This window comes from Limulus polyphemus, unplaced genomic scaffold (assembly GCF_000517525.1).
Source record: "Limulus polyphemus unplaced genomic scaffold, Limulus_polyphemus-2.1.2 Scaffold1935, whole genome shotgun sequence".
Taxonomy (NCBI): Eukaryota; Metazoa; Arthropoda; class Merostomata; order Xiphosura; family Limulidae; genus Limulus; species Limulus polyphemus.
The window spans coordinates 146,715-171,418 of NW_013667545.1; the positions used below are offsets into that span (position 1 = coordinate 146,715).

Below are 24,704 nucleotides of genomic sequence, written 5' to 3' on the forward strand. Positions count from 1 at the left end.
TTCTTATTTTTCATATTTATTCTTTATTTATTATTATAAAAGTAACTACAATTAAAAATACAGACTTTTTAAGTTTTTCAAGACTAGATTAGGTAAAATAAGTAATAATAATATAATTCAAATGGTTCACGAGGCATGCACGCACGCACGTGAACAGCTTGTGGGTAATGTAATTCGATAGCATAACATGAGCTGCACATTACCCGAATGATTTACTACTTGTAATGGTGCAGATAGTTAGACACGGTTCAAAGGGCAATAAAACAATAAAATTGAATTATAAATAGATGTATAATGTTACGAATTTAGAGCTACTTAGGATAAACAAATGTAGTTTCATGTTACAATTGGAAGTCATTCTAGAAATAAAAAAAAATAGTTAATTTAGGTTTATTTCAATTTTTTTTTGGTGGTTTACGAGGTTGGTCGAATTGATTGATCCCGTTTTGAGATAGGATAGAGAAAATAACAGATAAACTATAAAGTTTTAGTGGAAGAAACATTTGAAATACATTTAGAAGGTTTTAGGGATTACTCAAAAAAAAATTTGAGATTTTTGAGATGACGAAAAGTATTTTTAATTTTAACATGAAAATTACTTTGCACACGGACTATTCAAAACAACTACTCAATTTATTTGTGGACAAATCTTTATTTTATTTTATTTAAAATACTTCACTAAGGAATATGATATTTTTTATAAGTGAAAGACTTATAAATTGAAAGACTGCCAAATTTCGTGAAGATATACCCAATATATCGAGAGTTATAAGTATTAAATTTATAAAGACTTTTAGTGAGTACAAAAAGTCACGTGATTCAGTCAAATTAACCGACTCCATGATGAGAGAGTTAAAGGTTTTTAAACTTCCATTATAAAATGCATTGTCTATGTGTTTCATTGCAGTCAACAGCAAAATAGAAGGAGACCCAGTTATAGGACATTGCATTTTGCTTGTATAATTCAGTGTTCTTAAGTGCATTATTTAATTAAATAAGAAATTATTTAATGTAGTAGTACAATTAGCATAAAGAATTAGACTTGATTTTCATCATCAGTTGACAGCAAAAAAAAAAAAAAACAGGTAAGTACTATATTTCTTGTTTTTCATGTGTATTCTTTATTTATTATTGTAGAGGTAAATAATATGTGCAGAATAGAAACGTTTTAGGTTAGCTAAGGTTATATTAGGTCAAAAAAAGAAAAACTGTAATAATAAAAATTATTCACAAGGTATAGTTTGTGAATTACATAACTGGATATAGTAATGTGAGCTACACGTTCATCGAGTGATTTACAACTTGTTTAGTGGGATTATTTGTTAGGCACACTTCAAAGGGCAATAAAACAATAAAATTTAAGTAGAAATGGATGAATACTGTTACGAGGTTTAAGCTATTTAGAATAAAAAACTGTAGTTTCCTGCTACAATTTGCAGTCATTCTAGAAAGAAAAAAAGGGTAATTTAGAATAATTATTTAGTTTCTTTATGGTGGTTATGAGGTCGATCAAAGTTACTGAATGTTAGGGTAAAGAAAATAGCAGAAAAGACCATGACGAGGGTGGTCAAGAGCCAGCGACTCCCCCTCCATGCCCCCTTTTCATTGGTGTTGCTTATGACATCAGAGGGGGAGTTCAGCTTAAATTGGCCCTCAGTGGTGTTTGAAGTTTGGCAATTTTTGATTTAATGAAACATTCACAATTTTTCTCTTGACATAAGTTCCAATTTCATATGTTAGTTTAGCTGATTTTATGATCGAGATTTCTCATATATAGAAAAATAGCTTTAGATGTTTGACCACTTGCAACATCTTTTTTATGTTTTGCAGTTTTGTTAAATTCAATTAATAAAATACCAATGTATCCGCCTGCTAGTTTTTTTTTTATTATTATCTAGCTCAGGAGTTCACTTCTTATAGTTGTTGTATCTGATGATGCCAGGTTAACCTGATGAAATATTGTAATCATAGATATTGTACTCTGTATATCCAACAATAAACAATTATAAAGTGTGTATATCTTTGAATATATTTTTATACTTTACCAAATTGTTCCAAGGATATAGAGTTTGGCATGTTTAAATACTAATTGACTATTGTGAAAGCTGAGCTGCATGGAAACTGCTTAATTGAATACAGGGGTCCCCATTTGTACGTCGTGATTCGTTTCTGGAAAGTGTAACGTACATCTGAAACAACGTTAAGCAACACAATCTTTACATGTATTGTGTGGGCAATGCTTTCTGAAAAAAGTTCAGTCCACTCTTGAAGAACTTTTTAAAGGGTGAAATATGGCTTTTTTAACTACAGTGTACTATACAAAACATGCATGTGAGAACGTTAAAGGACTAAACATTGATTATATTTAATACTTACGAGTACTTTAGTGGTTGTAAGGCTTGTATGAGGTGAGTATGACACAGGCTTGGTCGAATTGACCAATCAGATGATATCTTTCCCATGGGAACGAAGTTTATGACCAAACAAGATTGAAAGCTAATAAAATTATGCTTTGTCAGAACGATAACGAAATTACAGTGAGTAATTGGAGGGATGGTGAAAAAATTAGAGAAGAGGGGATGCCTAGAGAAAAAAAAGTCACATTTCTCACACTAGTAGAAATCCAGGATTTTTTTAAATATTGCCATATAAAATTAAGAACTTAAAACTTGTATACTATTAAAATATGGATTATTAGCTATGATTTTATGCTATACTAATTGGCATAACATAAATAAAAAGTAGTTTAATAAACTTTTGAATGCAACTCACTAAAACTCTTGTGATGTGCAGTAAAGGATGCTTGAGCAGAGAGGATTAACACTCTAGTGAATAAATAAGGCGATAGTGTTTCAAAAATATTAGTACAGATTGGTAAACACCACACCTGGAAAAGTAGTCAACAAGGTTGAAGTGTTCTAGGAACAAAACAATGCAACGTTGTTTGATACATGGGTATTAATTGCTGAATGCTCTAATAATGCCTTTGTGATGTGTGTAGTAAAGAATGCCAGGGCAGATAGGGTTAACACTAGTAAAGAAACAAGGCAATACTGTTTAAAAAATATTGGTAGTAATTGGTAAACACCACACCTGGAAAATAGTCAACAAGGTTGGAGTGTTCTAGTAACAAAACAAGGCAACATTGTTTGATACATGGTTAATAATTGCTGAACACTCTAGTAATGAAACAATGAGGATGCAATTTAAGATTTAGACTTATCATTCAACAAAGTTGATATTAATGAACAGTATCTATGTACTCTATAATACCAAATATGTTATTGTGTGGTATTGTTGTTAGAGTAGTTATATTTGACAGTAGTACTGAAAACAAGTAAAACCCTTGTACATTATATTGTAACCTGAAAAAAAGTATAGGTGTGCATGTAAACATTTACTGCAGTATCAACAGTTGTTCATTAATATTTAATTCTAGTGTGAATTACATGGAGTGAATGTCAGCACATTATCTTGGCTACTTGTTTTTGGGAAAGGAACAGATTGATTCTCATAGAAATGTAATATATACATTTGCTTCTCTTTGTTTTTTTAAAAAGACTCTATTTCTAAACACAGTTAAAGATGTATTTTTTATTCCACTTCATAACTTTCTGTCTTATATTAAGAACCTAACTATTGAAGATACTTAATTAGTAGTCTTTAGAAAAGCTAGTAATTGATTCAGACTTTATCAAAACTGTAATAATATGGTATGGTAATTGCAAAATTAAAATTCTTCAATTAGAAGCTTGTGGATTTCTTTCAGGGTAGTGGCAGAAAAGTTCAAAGTCGATGGGAACTAATACAAAAAACACTAAGTGCTCCTATCATGTCATCTTGGGATTTAGAAGTAAGTTTTTTGTTTGTAATCTAAATAAAATGTTAATTGTTTGTGTTTATGAATGCATATTGATATATATACACACACACAGGTTGTCCAGAAGTCTGAACCCATAGGAAAAATTAACAATTTATTCTTAAATAATTTATTTATTATTCAAACTGCGTTCCATTAACAGCTATACACACATATCAATTCTTGGTATACTGTGCCATTAGGGTATTTTCTTTCATGAATATGTACAACTGACATTAGAAATGTGTTTGTTGAACTTTAAGAATATTATGTCTATTTTTCCCTATGGGTCCAGACTTCTGAGACACCCTGTATATATTTAATTAGAAAATTTACACTATATTCTAAATTTGTAAACTTTATCACATGTCTTTCATTGATAAAACACATATTTCTTTAATAATTTTTGTTTTGTAAATTTATTGATGTCAGTGTATTTTTATGGTATTTGGATATCGGTTGTTGTTGTGATTACATGTTATAACATACATGATCATCTAAGTTTAATTACTTTTTTAACTATTACCATGTTTTTTGTTTTTTTATCATTATTAGATTCTAAACACCAGTTAGTATATATTGTATATTTTGGTTGCTAATTTGCTGCCACCTTCAGGATAGCTCTAAGAAAATATCTATGTGACGGTAAGTTCTTATAATAAAATCGAGTAACATTAAAATAATACCACACACAAGGAAAGAGAAAGATTAAAAAAAACCTTTCACATCCAATTAACTAATAACACAGACAGCCAACCTAGCATAGAACTCAGCAAAATGTGGATATTCTTCATCAAACCATCCAGGTAGTTGATTCAAAGTCCTGAATGGGTTGATAACACACCTGCCTTTCAAACAGGAAGACTCAGGATCAAATGTTAGTTTATACAGTGTACATCATACTCCTTAGAGCTTTCCTTGAGGTGACAGCAAATTAGCAACCAAAATGTAGGATATAAACTGATTGTTAATTAGTATTTAGTAATAATAAGTTAGTAACTAATTACTCTTTAGTATCTAATATATCTTTTTTTATTAGTCATGTTAGCAAAATCCTATAAAAGATAATTATGAACCATATGTGATTAGAATAAACATGGAATGGAAGATTAAATTTTCTATATTCAGAGCATGATTCAAACTTGCATAGAATTCATCAAGCCATTATATGAGTGTTTCATCAACTCTGTGAAGACCTTTGGTTAGTAAAACACAATTTACTATGGGAAGCATTGAAGTTAATGGGTTTTTCATCTCATCTGACCAAATTTTTTGTATTCTATATAGAGGTCAAGAAACAACAATGAGATTAAAACGTAGCAATATGAAAGTTTGAAGGGTGTAAAACAAGGATTTGTGATGTCACATAATTTATGTGTTGAAAACATTATAAGAAAATCAAACTGGAAGGTATTCAAGTGTCAACCATCCTCCTTAAATGATTTTAAATGTTAAGGACTGGAGCAGAAAAGAGGGGAAATATCTGAATACATAGAAAACAAAAATTGTGGTAATTTTGATAAATGTTAAGGATCAGAGGAGAGGGACTACTTCTAAGTACAAAGAAAACAAAAATTATGGTAATTGATAGCCAGAGACTAAAAATGGTACCACTGATTGTGGATGGTAAAGGTGGAGATAGAATTATTCAAATATATGGGTTCAATTATCAACACAAATAGGAATTGCACACCAGAAATATGGAAAAGGCTTGGGCTAATGTGATGAATGACAAAAAGCTATCACTAAGTCTTAAATTTGGGGTGCTATGCTCCATTGTTTACTCAGCTGTCCTGTTTGGATGAAAGTCTTGGAGAATGAAGAGAGCAAAAGAAAAATTTAGGCATTTGAACTTAGCTGTTTTAGAAAAGTTTACAAATTTCATGGGTGGCAAGGAAAAGTAATAAGTCAATATTGGCATATATAAGACCTAAAAAACATCACTGAAATTTGCATATGAAAGAAAGCTGAACTATTTTGGGCATATTGCCAATTGAAATAGCAGCCTGAAATAGATTTAGATGGAAAGACCTTATCTGAAATATGACAGGATTAATGATGGAACAACTCCAAGAAAAGAGCTCAGAGAAAGATGGAATGGAGGAGGTTAATTTGGGATGCTGCTAAGTTTATTGAACATGCTGAGTGAATCTAATAATAATAATAAACGTTGGTAGTTAATTAGCAGTTACGTTTAGATTATTATATAAGCTACTAACTATGACAATATTTTTCCAGATGTTTTATCAAAAGAAAATAATGGCTTGAGAATATTATAAACAATATTACGTTCTTAACAGGATATTAGTGCTAAAATTACTTTTGGGGTTGTTACTGAACCATTACATTTTTCAAAATTGTTTATGCTCCAAATTATTTGTGGGTTCATGACTTTGGGGTTGCAAGGCTTCTAACTGCATAATAGTTACAAAACAAAATGTAAAAAAAAAATACCAGGAATAGTGCAATTAACCCCAATAATTCACTGCTGGGGGTTCCCCCTTATATATATATTTTACATAAAACATTTGTGATGTCACATACTTTTTGTCTTATTTACACTGAGTGCTGTAACAGGCAAAAAGACCTAATTTTTAAGCATGATGTAAAAATGTGAAGTATATTGATAGTGGATGGTATGAGAACAAGCTGGTAATTTAATGGTTAAATACTGTTGGTATTTAAACAGCTTTTACTGAACTTTACATTATATACTATCTTTTTGTTTGTCAACTTAGTCTCTTTATGAATTTTTTTTATTGGTGTTGTTTTTAAGACTTACTGTTATGATTTTATTATATTATTACTTATCATTATAGTTTTTAATATTTACTGTTTTATGTTGGTAATTGTTAACAGAAAAGGGAATACCATTATACATCAGTTTTAAGTAAAAGATTTAATCTGTCACTGGCACAAGAAATGTGAATTTGTGGTATGTGGATATATTAAATTTCGTAATTGTTAAATATAGAAATTATTGGATATTCCAAGTAAAATTAAAACTCGCAGTTTATTCACTGAGAGTCTGTAGTGGGATTTTTTTTTAATTTATAGCTTATCTCATTAAGTGTAGAGACACAACGGCAAATTTGATTGGCTTTGGGGAGTGCACATTATTGCAGTTTAAATACTATTTATTGTACCCATAAGTTTATTAACCAAATCAGAACATTGATTATTGAACTTTTCAGTAAAACTATGTAATTCTAGCAATTCCTTTCTGATGCATGTGTTTATAAAACTTGTTTTCATAATCTGTAGAAATTTGCTGTCAAATATTTCATTATCATCTATCTTTTTTATATTGGGTAGAGGTCTAAAGTAAATACACCAAAACACTAATTTGAGTAAACACTTGAGAATGGGATTAATTTTTTGTTATATAATGAAAGTACTTAAACTTTTAGTTTCTAACAATTTATCATAAGGATTATAGGATTGGTTTGTTGATTACATCTGTGAATGTGTAGCTGTTGTTACACAATGCAGTTCCATTTCTGTAATTATTAGGTGAGTGATAGTAAATGTTTTTAGAAATAATGATTTATAAACTCATTGTCAGAATTGACCCAAAAACAGTATAAAATTATTCAGTGATTTTTTTTTCACTGAAACTGGAATGCTCTGTGAAAATAATTTTTTTTATATTCATATTTTTAAAGAAAAGAAATTAAGTAATTAAATATTTGCTAGATATATAGATAACTGTGCTTTAGTTTTGCAGAGTTAACTCAGTTTTATGCTAACACAATAATGTATTTGAGCTTGTAAATATAGAAACATACGTAATTTGGCCTAGGTATAAAAAGCTACAATAAATATCCAGTTTTTCTATGTTACTGGACTCTAAGGATTTGTAAGTCAGCAACCTGTCATAAAAAATGGGTTAGTTCTTTAAGAATGAAAAATCTTAATAAATTTTTTTTTATCTTTACTGAAGTGTACAAAACTTACTTCAGTTGCATGTATTGAAGTGAGTGTTTGAAGTATGTGTATATACATATACACACACTATATACTATACACACTCACACTATTCACATACATCAAAGGACCTGAACAATTTCATTGACATTACTGGTGATTTTGGATTTCTTACTGAGACCTGTACAATTTTAAAAATGTGGAAACTCAAAAACAGTCTCTACTAAATTAAAGAAAAATTTTTCCAGGGTGCTATAATAGATTATATTTAAAAAACAGTTGGAGTTCAGAAGGTAGATGAAGCTGAAATCCTTCAGTTTTGCTATTGTAGAAATTCATTTCATTATTTAAGTATATATTATATATTTTTTTATTTAAGCAGACTTGAAAACCTTTTTTTTTTTCCTCAGGAAGCCATACTGAACTACAACAGCCAGTATTCAAAGAGATGGGATTTTCGAGGACTACATACTTTTTTTACTGAAGTATTTATTAGTTTATTAAGCATACAGATTTGTTAATACAATCCAATTTTTTGCACTAAAAAAATCATAATTTGCATAAGAATTATTGGGAACTGGATTATATAACGGTTTCTTAGTAGAATTTTCTTTGTCAAGTTTTTTATAGCTTTTGCACCTTATTTTTTTATATAGTGTGGCTGATGCATAAAAAGTCATAAAATCTTTATCTCTTCATTGATCTACCTTGAATACTTGTGTAAAAGGGTAGAAACTGTTTTAAACATTAACAGTTTAATATGCCTGTATTTGTGAGCTGACAGCTATGAGAACTTGATCTAAACAACTTATATAGTCAAAAGATAACATGAGTTCATGGTTAATAATGAAAAATTATTCTTTTGAGCTCCCTTCTTGGCCATTTGTTGTTGAGAAACAGTGCTTGTATGAAAGAAGTACTAGAAGAAAACTATATTAACACATGTACTTTTAGGGATATTAGAGTTAGAAATTTTGGTTTAGAAAAGTGAAACATTATTTGAAATTTAAAACCTTTATACAGCTGTAAACTTGCAAAATTATTGCTGACAATAAAATACAGCAAGAAGCTTAGGTACACCAGAAAGAATTTTACTATAGTTTAGCTCATGTTTCAGCAAGTGAGACAAGTTAATGCTATATTAGCAGATTTATTTTATTTGTGTTTCCTCTTTTTAGTATAAGCATTTATAATTCTAAGTATCCATGAGTGAAAACAAATGAAAAAATATGATATGTTCTTTTGGTGTGTTTTTATTTAGTTTTTGTAAAAAATATAATGTTTAATGCACACTATATGGGCTCAGTCATTTTGAATGACCTTGCAACCATCATGTAACCATGAAATTATACATATTATAACTTTGAATGCTTTAGTGTATCTTCATGAAATTTGGTAGTCTTTAGTAAACATTATAAATCTTTTCTTCACATAAAATAAAATTATTAATTAAATATTTTGCAGATTATTAGTAAACATTACAAGGCTTTCGTACAAAAAAATAACAGGTTTTTTAAAAATAAGTATTACTATTTTTTAAATTAAACATTTTCTTTCTGTGTTTGCTTGTCTTTGTTTTTTCAGACAAACTATTGTCTTCCACTCTACTGGTGTCCAGTTTCAGACCAAAACTCCTTAGTTGTGAATGCTCTGATTGACTCATGAGAGAACTTTCTTTATGCCTATTCTTCTCTGCCTTCTTCCTTGTGTACTGTCCAGGATGAGTTATGTCAGTTTTGGGGTTTTCTTCTTTTCTCCACTTTGATCAGTTCATCCATGATTTTCCATGTTTGTAAACTTTCTTACAGAGAACTAGTGCCATTATAACCTAGGAAACATCTCTGACAAACCTAAATAGGTACTCATTAGGCATAATACAAATATGCATGCTACAAAATTAACAATGACAGAGAGTTTTTCTTTAAAAGATGATTGCCACTTACATTCATTTGTTTCTCTACCAAAAAGACTGAAAACAAGGCAAGAAACCATTGCTAAGATACCAAACTAGAAAGTGACCAACACACCAAATTGTTCATCTTTCATCTTCTTGTTTCAGTCAAGATAATTCTACAACTACTTTATCACCAATGTCACTTTAAATCTAAATCCACTCTATGGGTTCCTGGGCAGTGCAAGATGTCATCGCTTAGTTGTAATAACTAGTAGTAATGAAAATAAATTAAAAATCATAATTCTAATATAAATCATTCCCCCTTGAAGTTAGCTTTCTGACAGAAATATGGTTTTCCTTTAAAAATTAAGTACAGGAAGAAACAGGAATTACTAGTCAATGGTTGATGACTGTAACATGTGGAATACACAATACTTTATACACTATACAATTGGTGTCTTTAGGGAGCCAACCCCCTATATTATGTATGAAGTGAAGGAATAAAAAGAAAAAAATATTAAATTTTATTACACACATTAAGTTCTTCAAATACCTATAGAATGATAGGTTTCTTTTTTGTGAGTGTAAAACACTTAAAAACTCCATTTCCATTCTTAATACCTCACTACTATAAAGGCTTGGTTTGGTCTGAAGTTTCAATCAGTGGTTGTGTCCAGGGTCACTAATGAGGAGTGGAATTCTCTGAAACTAGTCTGGCCCACAGACATACTCCCAATGAAAGAATAGACTATTCCAAGCTTTTACTTGTTGTTAAACAAATATTTAAACAACTTGTTCAGCTATATTTTTATTAATTATTATAAAAGTAACTAAAATGTAAAAAATTATAAACTTAGGTTAAATAAGATTAGATTAGGTAAGATAAAAAATAATAATAATTTTCACATGCTCGTGTGTTATATAATTTGATTGGGTAACATGAGCTACCTGTTTGCCAAGTGATTTACAACTTGTGTGGTGGGATTATTAGTTAGACACTGTTCCAAGGGCAATAAAACAATAAAATGTAATTAGAAACAGATGTATACTGCTATGAGCTTTAAGCTGTTTAGGACAAACAAATGTAGTTACCTTTTACTATTTGCAGTCATTCTAGAAAGAAAAAAAGGGTAATTTATATTTGTTTCTTATTTTTTATGGTGGTTATGAGGTCAGTTTAATTGTTCAATCCTGCATATAGTTAGGGTAGAGAAAATAACAGATAAGATATAAAGTTTTACTGAATAAACATTTTGAAATTTATTTAGAATGTTTTGGAGATTATGCAAATAAAACTTGACAATTTTCAGATGTAGAGAATTATATTCAATCTCAAAATGAAAATCACTTTGCACTAGGAGCAGTCAGCACTTTGACACCACATATTCACAGAGAAATTTTTAATAAAAATACTTTGTTAAAAAAGTCTTTTTTTTTCTACTAAAGACAAAATCTTGTGAAATTTCATGAAGATACACAAAATATATTAGAAATTATAATATGGAAAATCTAAAGGTTGGTGTGGAGCCACAAACTCATCTGAATTGATTGAGCCCATAGTGAAAGAATTAATTTGTTAGAAATGTAAACTCTGTTGCTGAAGTAGCACTTGTATTTCGTTGTATTGATGTTTGCATTTTAACATTAGCTTCCACAGATTTTTGATCTCACATATATGTTATAGTAATATTCTTACTAATTAATGAAGAGAAGAATATTTCATTTATTGTTTGTTGCAGTAGGTGGTTCCAATTTAACATCAAAATCCTTGGGATGAATTTAGTTGTTTTTTAGTAAAACAGTAAATTTTAAAATTGTAAACATGGTAAGAAGTTTATATCACGTTTCTTAATTGTGTCTTTAATTTGATGTGTAATTTTGTTTCCTATGTATTGTATAAAAATGTATATATAATACAACCATGAAAATTTGTTTACAGTCACATTCAGAACTATTGAAAAATGATGTACAACAAAATATACACTGATGATATACTATATTGCTCACATACAAGTTTTATTATTATGGCATATTGGTATTTATTCAATGTTAGGAGAAGTTATGATTCTATACAAGTGCCTTACACAACCATGAGAAATTCCTAAGTAAATTTTAATGGCTGTTTTTTGTGTGTAGGTACTTAATTATCAAAATGGGGCAGAGTTTTTTTCATCAGTTTTACCTGGAATCATAGACCTTGCCCTTCATTTACCAGATATTTGTACCCAGGTAAGAAGTGTAAGAAATGTGAAAAAACGTTTGCATTGTTTCAGCTAAACCCTTCAGTGTTTGTGTTTTTTGTTTTGTTCCTTTTATGAAATCTTAAACTGTGTCAGACCTATCACTGATTTTTAAAAACATATTTTGAAACACTTTTATAAACTATGATTTCTGTCAATAAAAAATTAAAATTGTGGTAGAAACAATTTTATATACAACCTAGCTTTAAAATATGTTTTTGAAAATTAGTAAAATGAACAATAAGAGCTCAAAAATCTTTGTTGTAAAACTACAGAGGGCACACCTTTGTTATTATAGCTGTTAGGCAACTTATATTTCAAACTGTTTCTTTAGTTTTTTTTAATAACTGAATGTTTTAAACCTATCAAAGGTTCAAGTAATTGAGGTAAAAGCTTATAGAATAAAAGGAAACTAAAACAACATGTAGATTGTCAGTTACATTTTGGTTTAATTAGTTAATATGTTATGAGTTAAAATACCATCAAACCCTTTATATTTTTCTGTTAATGATGAAAATAATAACTTATATGACAAAATAAAAAATGTAAATCAAATTAAAAACATTGTAATGTGCAAGCACACAATGCATTTTCTGCCTTATTTTAATATAGGAATTTTTCAAAACTTTTTCATTTGTTACAAGTATGTGTAGCTTTTACATAATACATTATCAAGAAATTTAAGTTGCATTCATTTTAAATACCTTTGTTCTGGCCTGCCTGTAGTAGGTTTATCTGCACCTTGTGTATGGAAGTAGACAGCTGTATTCTCCAATGGTAGATTGGTGATATCTCAAGGTTACAACCTTCCTTGTTTTCTAATGGTATGACCATCAAGTGGGTAGTGCTAATCACTCTCAGTAAATTTGACATTACCATTTGAACTGTATAACAGTCTGGAACAACATTTTGAGTAAGTTGGTCACTTGTAAGATAAATCTTGAGGGAATAATGGCAGTCTGATTAAAGCTGCCTCTCCAGTAAGGGCAACTTTCCCATATCCAGAGCAATTACATACACATTGTGTTTGTGTTTTAAATAAAGATTGATTCATTGTGTCTTACACACTTGAGTAATGGCCATTTAACTCTTAGCACAGACTTGGTTAGTTCAAGTTGAATTTGGAGTTACTTCATAATATATCTTGTTAAACCTCTCTTTATGTAGAGAATCTACCTAATTCACTCTTTATGGAAATCGGTTTTATAACACCTACCAGTGAAGCATGTTCTGTAGATTGTATGAGTGACATCACATCACAATAAAACTGATAATAATATTTTACAAAATCTTTCTTTACTGGCTAGGTATGCAACCCACAAAGTTTCAATCGAAATGCTTTTTATATCAGTCATTTATAACATCTATATAAATAATACACTTGTGTTTGTCTGTCTGGAACTTTCTTTGCAAATTTTTCAATCAAATTCTATAATTCTCATATTGTTAGAGAGGCCTTTGTTTGAGGAGTTTGGATTGCATATTGGCTTTCCATTCAGAATCACCTTACCTGTTTTTGCGTAGTCAAACTTTTAATGCAATAAGTATGGTACACAATGGCACAATGTTGTTGTCATCACGTGATGACTGACTTCAATTTCAAATTTAGTTTTTTATTTGCAAAGTATTTCAAACAAACAACAACACTTAACCCACGTGTAATTTCCTTATAAAATCATAATATTACACTAAATACACTGTGGGATTTCTCAACTTATTTAGGTCTAAAATATGCATGTGCAGTACATTCAAAACCATATGTTTAACACTTTGTGAACACACATTCAGATGTTTCTGCACATTCAGCTAAGTTTGCCTTTATTACAACTTTACGTTTACTTTTCTTTGCAATAACTTAGGTGTGGTTTATTTTCTAAGACTGTTATAAACACCTTTTAGCTACATGTTTCTTTATTATGGGTTATATTCTTCATTTTTGTGAGTTTCTTTGTTTCAACTTGTAAAACTGTCATACTCTGTTTCATACTCTGTACATTATTATAAAATCTATTATTTTATTGTTGATTTTAGAGGTAGTTTTATTAAGTTATGTCTGCATGAGTTTGTTTGTCTGACTGCCTAAAACTTTTTCAAATAGACCAGGATTTATCGATCTAACACATAATGCCTGCAAGAAAGCATAGCTAGATGGTGTGCACAAAAATGAAAGAATAGTGAAAATTGAAGCAAATGGCAATAAAACTATTGCAAATGTTTTGTTGGGTCACACAGCTAGTATATAATATTATAGTATGTAACACCTTATGTGTAATGTGTAGATTGATTGTTTGTGTGACATTGCATCACAATAAGACTTTGTATTGCTTTCCATGCCAGTATAATGTTCTCTAGTATTGAGTGATGGCATATGGCATCCAAGATGTATGATTGGAATCTATTATGCTTTTATTACTTGAAACCCGTATAGGGCCAGTAAAGAAGACTTGTTAAAAATTATCATCTGTCTTATTGTAAAGTCAAGTGAACAATCTTACAGGTTGTTATATTTCATTCTTCTGTTAAACATTTTACATAATTGGATCAAATAAATTTGAAACAAAGAGAAAAGAGAAAAAGTAGCATTTTTATTTAATTTCTCTATATGATAAACCTTTATAATTCTTGTTTATTTACTTTCTAGCCTATCCCCCTGCTTACTAAACATAGGAACCATTCCATCACACTAAGCCAGAAGCAGATAGCTTCTTTACTGGCAAATGCTTTCTTATGCACTTTTCCACGACGAAATTCCCAAAAGAGGGATTCTGAATACTCAACTTTTCCAGACATCAACTTCAACAGGTATAGATTTTATTGTTAAATTTGAAGAGTTACTTTAATTATAAAAAAAAACCCATTAATTATGTTGTCACACTATAATTGTGTAACACAACATACAAAGGTTGAGTACATTATACTAAATGATTTTGGAAAGTCACCCTGTTTATTTGTCCTTGTCACCATGTCCAGTTATGCTCTTTCTCATAACCATGAATCTTGACAATAGCCTTGCAGTAAAGTATCCATTGCAAAAGGCTCTGGTCTAAGGATGTCATGTCCAAAACACAGTACTTCTTCCTCTATGCTTTCATAAATCTAGTGTATGAATATAATAGTTTCATAGCAACCACTTCAACAGTCTAATTGCACAGCAATCTATAGGAAATATGTTTGGTGATTTGAGTGATATGTCTTTATACTAAATAGCATGAACACCCATTTTATTCTCCAGCTTCTTGAAGCATGCGACAGATGAATGGATATGTCAGGGAAGTAATTTGTGTACACATGACGCGTGTCACTTCCTCAAATAGAGATCATTCTTAATTAAATTATGTTGTGCACTGTTGCCTGGGGCATGTGGACAACTTTGCCACTAACTGACTAACCTTTGTGTTAATGGATTCTCACCTGTAAAAGAATTCTACTCTTTTCTTACCACAGTTGGAGTATGGCTTGTTGCAGGTATTTTTCTAGTTGGTCCTGCTATCTCAAGTTGATCTGTACTTGTTTGCTTTCCAGTGCCATTAATTATAAAGACTATCCCTGTCTTGGAAATTCTAAATCCCCAATTTCAACATATGTTTATAATTTGAATTTATGAGTATATTGCAATAGAAAAGGCTGTTACATATCCTTCCCAAAAGTGATAAACACAAAACAATGTCAAAATTCTGATGCATACTGCTCTACCACAACTTTATATTGGTTATGGTTTGACATGGCTTACTTATTTGTGTATTCAAAATCATTTTAATGTAACATACTCAACCCTCTGTATAAGTAGTTCAGGTGTTTATTGTATTGGGAAGTATTTAAAGTGAACTTGAGCAATTTAGAGAGAACACTTATCCTAAGCCAGTTGTATATTTATTTCTGATAAATATTTATAATTTATTTTCTTGTATATTATCTTACACGTCACCTTTTGAAATTTCTGACATTATTATTTATACAATTAATTGTTAATAGTGACTCACCATGTTTTGTTAATCCTTCTGGTGCCTCAGCAGTAAGCTTATAATGCTAAGATTCAGGGTTTGATCCCTGTAGTGGATACAGCACAGATAGCCTATTGTGTAATTTTGTCTACAAAGTCGTTTGTTTCACCAATTCCATGGTCTTTTTTTGTGACATTAAAAGAAGTGTAAAATAACTTTCATAAATTTTTTTATTGACAGGCAGAGACGTAGGGTGGGAAGGGCATTTGCCTAGGGTGCATCCAGAGGGGGGTGCAGTCTGAGCACTAAGCCTTTTATTCAGTGCAAAACTATACAGACTGGAGCGCAAATATAAAAACTTACCATTTGAATTTATCATCCGATTTAAGCAGGATAAGTTGCTCTGTTTAGTATGGTATGGTACTAAAGTTACTGTCTTCACTTCTTATTCTTCAACTACGTCATCTTGTTCTTAAGTTATAACATATATCATGATTATTTTTATATTTTTTAGTATTGTAGTATTTGCCATCTCATTTAGCTACATGCTTCTTTCCTAATATCTAAATGTTTTTAGGAAAAGGAAAAATAAGACTTTAGAAATAGCGTATTCAATGTTCCGGAAAGTCCTAAATTTCTGCTACCAAACATTACAGGAAGCATGCTCGACAGTATAATCAGGTTTTTACAGTATCTGTCATTGATATAAAGTAAAGTAAAAAATGAGATTTATTATAATTAAATGTGGAACATTGATTTGTTGGATAATTCATTTAGGTTCTAGTAATTATCTTTAAAATAACTTTCTTTAATAACTATCCTATGTTATGAAAACACTTGATTTTGATGGAATAGCGACCATGAATAACAAATTTTTTCTGCAAGTCTAAAATGCTTTACACTATATGGAACTTCTGCAAACCTACCAGCTGATTGACATGCATGGGCTACAAAAAAGGGGGGGCTGCAGGTTGTAAAACTTACCCAGTGCACAAAAATGACTGGCTACAGCTCTGTTGACAGGAGTCTGATAGGGGAACATGTAGTAGACCAGTTGCAATTTCCAAAAAGTAATGTCAGAAGGCATTTTGAGTTAAAAGTTGGTATCATTACTTTTAACATAAATTGGACCTGGTGAATCTGAAAATACCTGTTACCAAGCCTAATTTTGAGATTTTACATGTTTGCACAAAATAAATTTTCTCAATACCAGTTTTATAGCATTCTTTTTTTATTCAGTCAACTGTTATATCCTGGGAAAATTATATTGAAGAGTACTGTAGCAATAGTGTGTCATCTACAGGATAATAAGCTATATACCATACAGTCAGATACCAATTTTCTTTATAACTTGCATTAATCTATATAAGGTATACAGAACTACCATCAGTGATATAATATTTTAATTTTATGAGACACAATTCATAAAATGTTTTTGTTTTTTTTAGAAGAGTCTTATCAGCATTAATAAACTACTCAAATTGTGTGGGAGATACAGAACACCACATTTTTAAAATGGATATAACAAAAGTTTATCAATGTTTAAGATTAACATAGCTTCTTTCTTTTTTATTCTTTGCATAAGTATTTTTGCATTTGGTGGTGGCTGTGATATGTTTGTTTGTTTTCTGTAACTTTCAGGTAATGATGGATGCAGTAGTTTGTTGAATTTCAGAATTATAGTTTGTGCACTTTGGATCCATCATTATTTGAAAATACTGTACAATGAAAGACACAACAAGAGTAAATATTAAATGCTCCTGATAAGATGTGTATCTGTATAAAATATGCATTTTTTTGCTTAAAAACATGTCAAAAATAAATGTGTATATCAAACATGCATACTATTTACAGGTACATATATAAGTTTGAAAGAAACAAAACCTGTTATTGATAATAAAATAAACACATGCATAGAAGATCATTCTCACCACAAATTGATTGACAGCAGTTTGTAGGATTTTATTAAATGTACGTTGCAACGTATCCTACAAAATATTTGCATTTAACCACTATATGTAGTCCTGCAGCATCTGTTTGATTTGCTTTCCCAAACAGTGTTGAAGAGCTATGATTCAGCAAAACTGTAATCTACTGTAGAGTGAGTAGTGAATCATATGATATATTAGGCTTCAATATCATTCCCAAATGAAGGAAAGAAAATTCACAAATGAGTTATACCGTAGTTACAGGCTGGTAATTAATTTTTATTCAGGGTTATTGTTGAACTGATAAGTATACCAGTCTAATTGACTGATCTCAGCAAAGTTCTTAATGTGTTGAATTTATACTGTAATTACATTGGGTTTATTTCAATACACGCTTACTTAAATTTACATTATATTGACTATTTCATTTTCATAATTCTTTATAATTTATACTTCTTACAGTTAATATAATTTGTGAGGACCCCTGGGGGCGGGGGTCCATCCTACCTTCTTCGGATATTGCTCGCCTTTCTTCTACAACTCCCAAGCCCACTTAGATTTTGTCAGTTTTCCTCCACCTGATTAAGGCTTACCTCAGCCTTTTTTAGACATGTTTCAAAGTATAATTTTCCCTTCCTTCTCCAGACATTATTTTTCATGATGAGCATTTTGTCTCTTTTGTGTGATGATACTTACATGCCTCACCCTCCACAGACTTTGGGGCAATTTGCCTTAGCTATACCATCACGCAGATTTTCTTCTTTATGCTATGTAGTTTTCCAGCTGCTTCTTACCCTATCAACTCCCCTACAGCAAATGTCTACCTTACACCTCCTTAGGCATTCCACCTATATCTACAGGAATTTCATGGGATCCCTCTTCCTCCTTCCCTCCATGTTGTGGCATATGCCATCTTCAATTCTTTCACTCCACATGTGGGTTCTTTGCCTTTGGGATCTTCTGGGGTGGGACACTGTTTTGTACCATTTGTTTACCATCCACTTCTAATAAAGACTTAAGGTTGTCCTTTTTTTCTCCACCAGTCCTTTTCTTAGGGCTACTTCTGTGCATTTAGCATCACGTTGGGTATCTGCAATGCTATATTTCAACACAATATATTACTTCCACTCACATAAAGAGGAAAAGGAAATGGAGGGTCAGATTGTAGCTAGAGCAGTCGTGGAAAACACGGTTATACAGTAGGCTGGCACAACCATGGTTTCCGTGGCTGCTCTAGCTACAGTCTGCTTCTCCAATACCTCTTCTTCTTGCTCCATCCCTTCTACATCAATTTCCATTTTCTACCAAAACTCAAAGTTATAGTTCCATAGAATAGAATAGAAGGAGTCACATGCATCAGTAGTGTGTGTCACACTCTTATTGGTATAGGGTTGTCGCATGATGATTTACATGCAAGACACAGTTGAAGCATTTGATTGTAAGGTATGTGAAAACTCAAAGCTTGTGGCTTATGAAAAGATTTTTTTTGCATATAGAGGCAGAACTGAATGAGAATGTGAGTGGAGTCAAGTACGCATCAGAAATATAACTTCTATTATTATTTTTTTTCTTGGTTGCTCTTTTGTTGTATTCTGAGTCTTATCATCTTTATTCATGTTCCATGTCCGGCACCTTCCTGTCCTTTACCTGTCCTACCTATGGCTTTCTCCAGTTGTTGTGTACGCATAATGCTGATTGGAGTTCTGGATTGATTGGTCTTGCCTCAATCACTTCTTGGATCTTCCCTGTTTTAATATGTAGTCTTCAATTCCATTCAGGTGGGTAATTCTGCAGGACTGAGAATGGTCATGGTATATGTTCTTATTTTTCATTTCTTGGGATGATATCTTTGATTTTTTTTACCATGTCAGGTGGTTTGCATTTCATCCAGCTTCTGCATTTTAGGGGATTTTACTTTGTCAACTGCTTCATACATAAGCAGCTCAGGTGTTTAGATTTTTCAGTTGGATAAGTTTTTCCTGTTATCTACCTAACAATCTCAACTGTTTGGGGAGTGTCTTTTTAAACACCTACCTCCATCAGGACTATCCATTATCCTTCTTGAATGCATTAGATATAGCTTTCTGTTATCCATGCCATTATGATTCATTGTTTTACAGCTAGCGAGGTTCTAATGCATTGGGGGATGTGGCTTCTATGGGTCTGGCACATTTTCAATCTTTTCAGGAGATGCTGCACGACTCGTGGTTTTTTGCTAGAGTTCTCTTAATATTCCTCCTTCCCTATATGTGTTGGTAGTTGAACATATCCCCCATGTCGTCAGGTTTACCGTTTCAACCCTTTGTCTGGATTTATTTCTCTTCCCTGATGCTCATCTTAAAGTTGGGGAGGGGCGGCATGGTTTGACCAGTAGGAGGTTCAGTTCAGCATGCTTTACTTCACTTTCTTCCTCTTGTCCAGATTTGATTAACTATGTTTCATTCTGACTATTCGATGGTGGTGGCTTATATCACTCACCAATGGGGCACTCATACTTGTTCCCTTTGTGGTAGATAGTGGATCTTCCTTTCTGAACCCACACATTTGACATACATCTCCTGGTGTGTCATGTTACAGGTGCTTTCCCTCATTGCAGATTGCCTTTCCAGTCCCAACACACTTTCTCCCAATTTTTGGTGGCTCTGCCTCATGTAGGGTACTCCTCCATGGGAAACGTTTGACTCTTTTTCTTGATTCCAATTTACCTCTTTTGTTTTTTATTTCCAGTTCGTCATCCACTCGCTCTAGCTGTCAATATGTTCAGACAGGATTAGATCCAGTTTATAACTGGTTTTTCTCATTCCATCACTTTTCTTCTCAAGGTGATTTTGATCATCCATGTCACTCCGGGTCAGGTCTTTGTAATTGATTATATCTGGCCAACACAGATCTGATTTTTTCGGCTGTTTTGGTTTGATATGTTCTTTTTGTTCTGGATCAATTTTACTAACCTACCCTTTGGGGGCTCATGTGGAATATTCTTTTTTGTAATATTCGTTTCTTGCCATCTTCCAACCTTATTCTTGATCAGATCTGATTACCTTCTCTGTCCTGTACATTCTCTGGGCTGCTTCATTGCTTTCAAGGCTTCTTTCCATTGACTCCATTTCCAGCAGTTTCATTTTCTTGCACCACTCGTCTGTCATGATTTTTCCTTTCCTCCCATACCCATTGGGTTCAGCTTGTGATTCGATTGGCCTTTATAATCAATTTTTGGTGTCTTCACTCATTCAGGCACCTTACCTTTTACCTGATCTCAACCCCATCGTCTGTTGGAGGTACTCTATCTGTCGAGCACTGGGACTATCCCTCATACGTTCATTTCCCATTATCTGCTTTGGGTAGCTTATTCTTCCTCATCTGGGTACCATCTTCCAACTGTTTCCATCCTTCAATCTTCGTGTAAGTTTTCTTTCTTCTGTTATGCATATTATTTTTCAGGGGCCTGTCCCATGTTTTGACCAGGATCCCACTCTGTGGCGAGTGGTGTCTGTCCATGTATACTTCAATTACTCGATTTGTCCAAAACCCGCACTATAAGGCCATGTTGACTTCACTTTTATAATTTCCATGGCTACAAAACACACACTACTCATTACAATCACATAAACTAGAAATGGGCTCTTCCACAAGATCACTCATAGGTTAATCCTTGCAATATCTTTGCTTTATAAATATGCCTGTTCTGGACTGTACTTACCAATGGACTTCATGGGTAAAACAGAAGGGGATTGCTGGTCATCCATTGCATTGTTTTCAGGGGAGTGAGAGAGTTGTTACCACTTTCCAGTTCTAAGCCACTGAGGTGGTGGACCATGGAGGTATTCTCCTGAATGAGAGATATACAATATAAACAATAAAGACTCCATTCAGTTGAGAGTAGGGTGGTGGTGTTTTGCTGATGTAGATAATGAGATGTCTTCCAAATGGATGCTCCATCTCTGCATGGGTTTGTCCAAGGAGATATTTTAGCTTTGGAGAGTGCTGTGATAATGATTGGAATCCCTCATCCTACCCTCTGCATGGCTGTTGGTTCCCAGCTGTTGAATTTTAGACTCAGAGCTGAACCAATTGACACAATTTACTCACACGTAGTGTGTCGGCAAAAGTGTAGTTCACTCCTTCGATTGAGATACCATATCCTATCCTGTTGAGTTTTAGATTTAGAGCTGAACCAATCGACACAATGTACTCACACAGGTAGTGTGTCGGAAAAAGTGCAGTTCACTCCTTCAATTGGGATACCTCATCCTATCCTCGCATGTATATTGGTTCCCAGCAGTTGAGTTTTGGATTAAGAGCTGATCCAATCAACATAAGTCCTCACACATGTTCAGGTTGTCCCTAGACCTGCACTCAATTTGCATCTAGTGCACTACTCCAGTGTTGTGGGTCAAGGTTGTTGCACTTATTGGTTTCTCCACTTCTTTCTCTTGTGCTACTCCTTGATGTCTTTATGCCAAGGATGTTACTATGTTTGAGGTGGGAGTGGGACATATATGTATGTTATTTCATTCTGTTCACATGTGCCCGGTTCACAGAATGGTGGTTGGATTTCTCCCTCCTGTCAGATAAATTTGAGGTGAAAACAGTATGATCCTCTTTCATACTTTGACATTGATGTTGGTTCCCAGCGGTCGAGTTTTGGATGCATTTGACTTGCCGTCTATGGTCCATCATGCCCTCGACACTCTACACCTTGGGGCACATCCCTTATTTTACCCACATTCTGTTCATCAGGGAGAATGACATTATAATATATTGGGGCTAGGATCACTGTCCAACCCTTTTCTCTCCCATTGGGATGTGCTCCTCACAATTTTTTGCCTGGATCTGTCACAACTTTTTCACATCTGGGCAAAGAGTATACCTGGTACAGAAAGTGGTGTGATCTACCATGTATAATCTTCTTATTGGAGGGTTCCTTTGTTAGGGTATCCAAAAAAAGTTTTATAAATAGAGGGCAAAACTGAACGAGAATAGCTATGTATGTGAGTAGAAGTAAATACCAGTCGGAAATACATTTTCAGTGTAGAAAAATTATAACTTTTGGGTCCAAGTTATGCAAGAAAATGCTATTCCAAACTTTTTACCCTAAAATGCATCTATTTTTATCCAAACCATTTTTTTGAAGAATCTGTCTAGTCTATGAAAGAAAATGCTCATTGTATTTCAGTATTAAGTCACAAAAACAGCTTTTGTATTGATTGAAATTACTGTAACTTGTAAGTTTTAACTATATACCTGTGCATGCATTTGGGGTATGCAGATACCATCTACGTATTTCACTCTCCTGATATATATCTCATATTTTCAAAATTTCTATATTTTTCTGAAGTTGTGATTTGGAATATACTAAATCCAGTTGAGAGCATGTGCTAATAAAGTCTAGTAGCGGAGTCAAATTATGAAAACTGTACTGTTTTGGGGATTATTGTATTGTGTTTTTATTTCATGCACATATATGTGTGGAACTGTTCTATGTCTGTCATGTGGATACTTTCAGATTAATTAACTCTGATTTTTCTGATTGGTTAACTAGAGAGAGAAGTGGAAATTTAAAAGTAGTTTTGATGTCTTTGAGCAGAATCATTTCAACTTTAGGGCTCAAAACATGCTTGTAAGTTTTTCTCACTTTTGTTGTAATATAGTTTATTTCATTAATTAATTAAATTTTCTTGATAATATAATAGTCTTACCACTTGCATGATCAAACATTCTGTAATCTCTTGTTCTTAAAATACTTGTCTTATTTAGCTTCATACCTTGTCTTCTATCATTCATTCAACTTTCAACATATTAATACCTCAATCAGTCCGAATACAACATCCATGGATCTCCAGTCATAAGGATAATCAAATAATTCTGTGCTTGGTTAACCCTTGGAATACCATGTATATATTTACATGAATTAATATGCAATTTTCTGTTTTATCAGTTTTCGTTTGTTTATTTTTAGTTTCTTAACATATTAGTCCTTTCTCCAATAAAGTTTCTCATTCTAATATTAAAAGGGCTGATGGATATCTAGTAAAACTCTTGTAACTCTTCAAGCATAATGCAGTACCCCTCTACAATAATGTGTAAATGTACATTTCTGGATAAATCTGCTCATGTGTATTTGTATGTCATTATATGTAGAAGTATAAATATGTAAATTTGGCCTGTTTCTTTTATTAGGTTATTTGCTGGAGTTAAAAATGGTGTAAACAAAAGAGGAGCTGAAAAACTAAAATGCTTAATCAATTATTTTAAGAGAGTGACAGGTAAAGGTAAGGAAATACACACACACACATATATATATATATATGTACAGTATATAAAAAAGAAATCTTTAAGTATTATTAAATAAGTGATTTTATTACTATGTGTACCAAAATGTGAATAGCTAAAAATGTACTGAATTTTAAACTTTATAAAAATTCAAACTTTGGCAAATATACTCAAGTATGCAACTTAATCTACTAAATGAGTACAGTATACAACTGTAATATACAACTATAAATTCCATTTATCAGAAATTAATCAACCTTCATTTGTCAGGTGAAGTTACTGTGGAAGAATGTATTATACAGTAAATTTCTTTTTTTCTTGTTTACTCTTAATAATAAATTTGGTTTCATTGGTTTCTTCCAAAACAAAAAAGGAAAGCAGTAATTGACCCTCAAATCATCCACTTGTTTTTATACCATTCACTACTGGTGTAGTCTCTATTATTTTGAATAATTTTGTGTTTTTGCTTGTAACAACATTTATTGTAAAGAATTGACCAAAAAGTTAGTTGAAACCACTCATGTCTGTGTAAAATACTTAGAGAACCCCAGCAGTAATTAGTGAGGTGGTATTTTTGTGTGGTTGTATTTGTGAGACTTGTATTAGGGACAACCAACAAGCAATTTGGTGCATAAATAGTAT

At 32.0% G+C, this 24,704-nt stretch overlaps 1 protein-coding gene across 1 annotated transcript in view; it reads left to right on the top strand.

Moving 5' to 3' along the window:
- Positions 1 to 24,704, top strand: part of LOC106465413 (poly(ADP-ribose) glycohydrolase-like) — a 98,155-nt gene that overhangs the window by 48,119 nt on the left and 25,332 nt on the right. Inside the window, exons 9-13 of the mRNA XM_013925640.2 lie at positions 3,770 to 3,853; positions 8,197 to 8,271; positions 11,817 to 11,909; positions 14,562 to 14,722; positions 23,970 to 24,061. Of these exons, the coding sequence (XP_013781094.1) occupies positions 3,770 to 3,853; positions 8,197 to 8,271; positions 11,817 to 11,909; positions 14,562 to 14,722; positions 23,970 to 24,061 (505 nt within the window). The remainder of the gene's footprint in view (positions 1 to 3,769; positions 3,854 to 8,196; positions 8,272 to 11,816; positions 11,910 to 14,561; positions 14,723 to 23,969; positions 24,062 to 24,704) is intronic.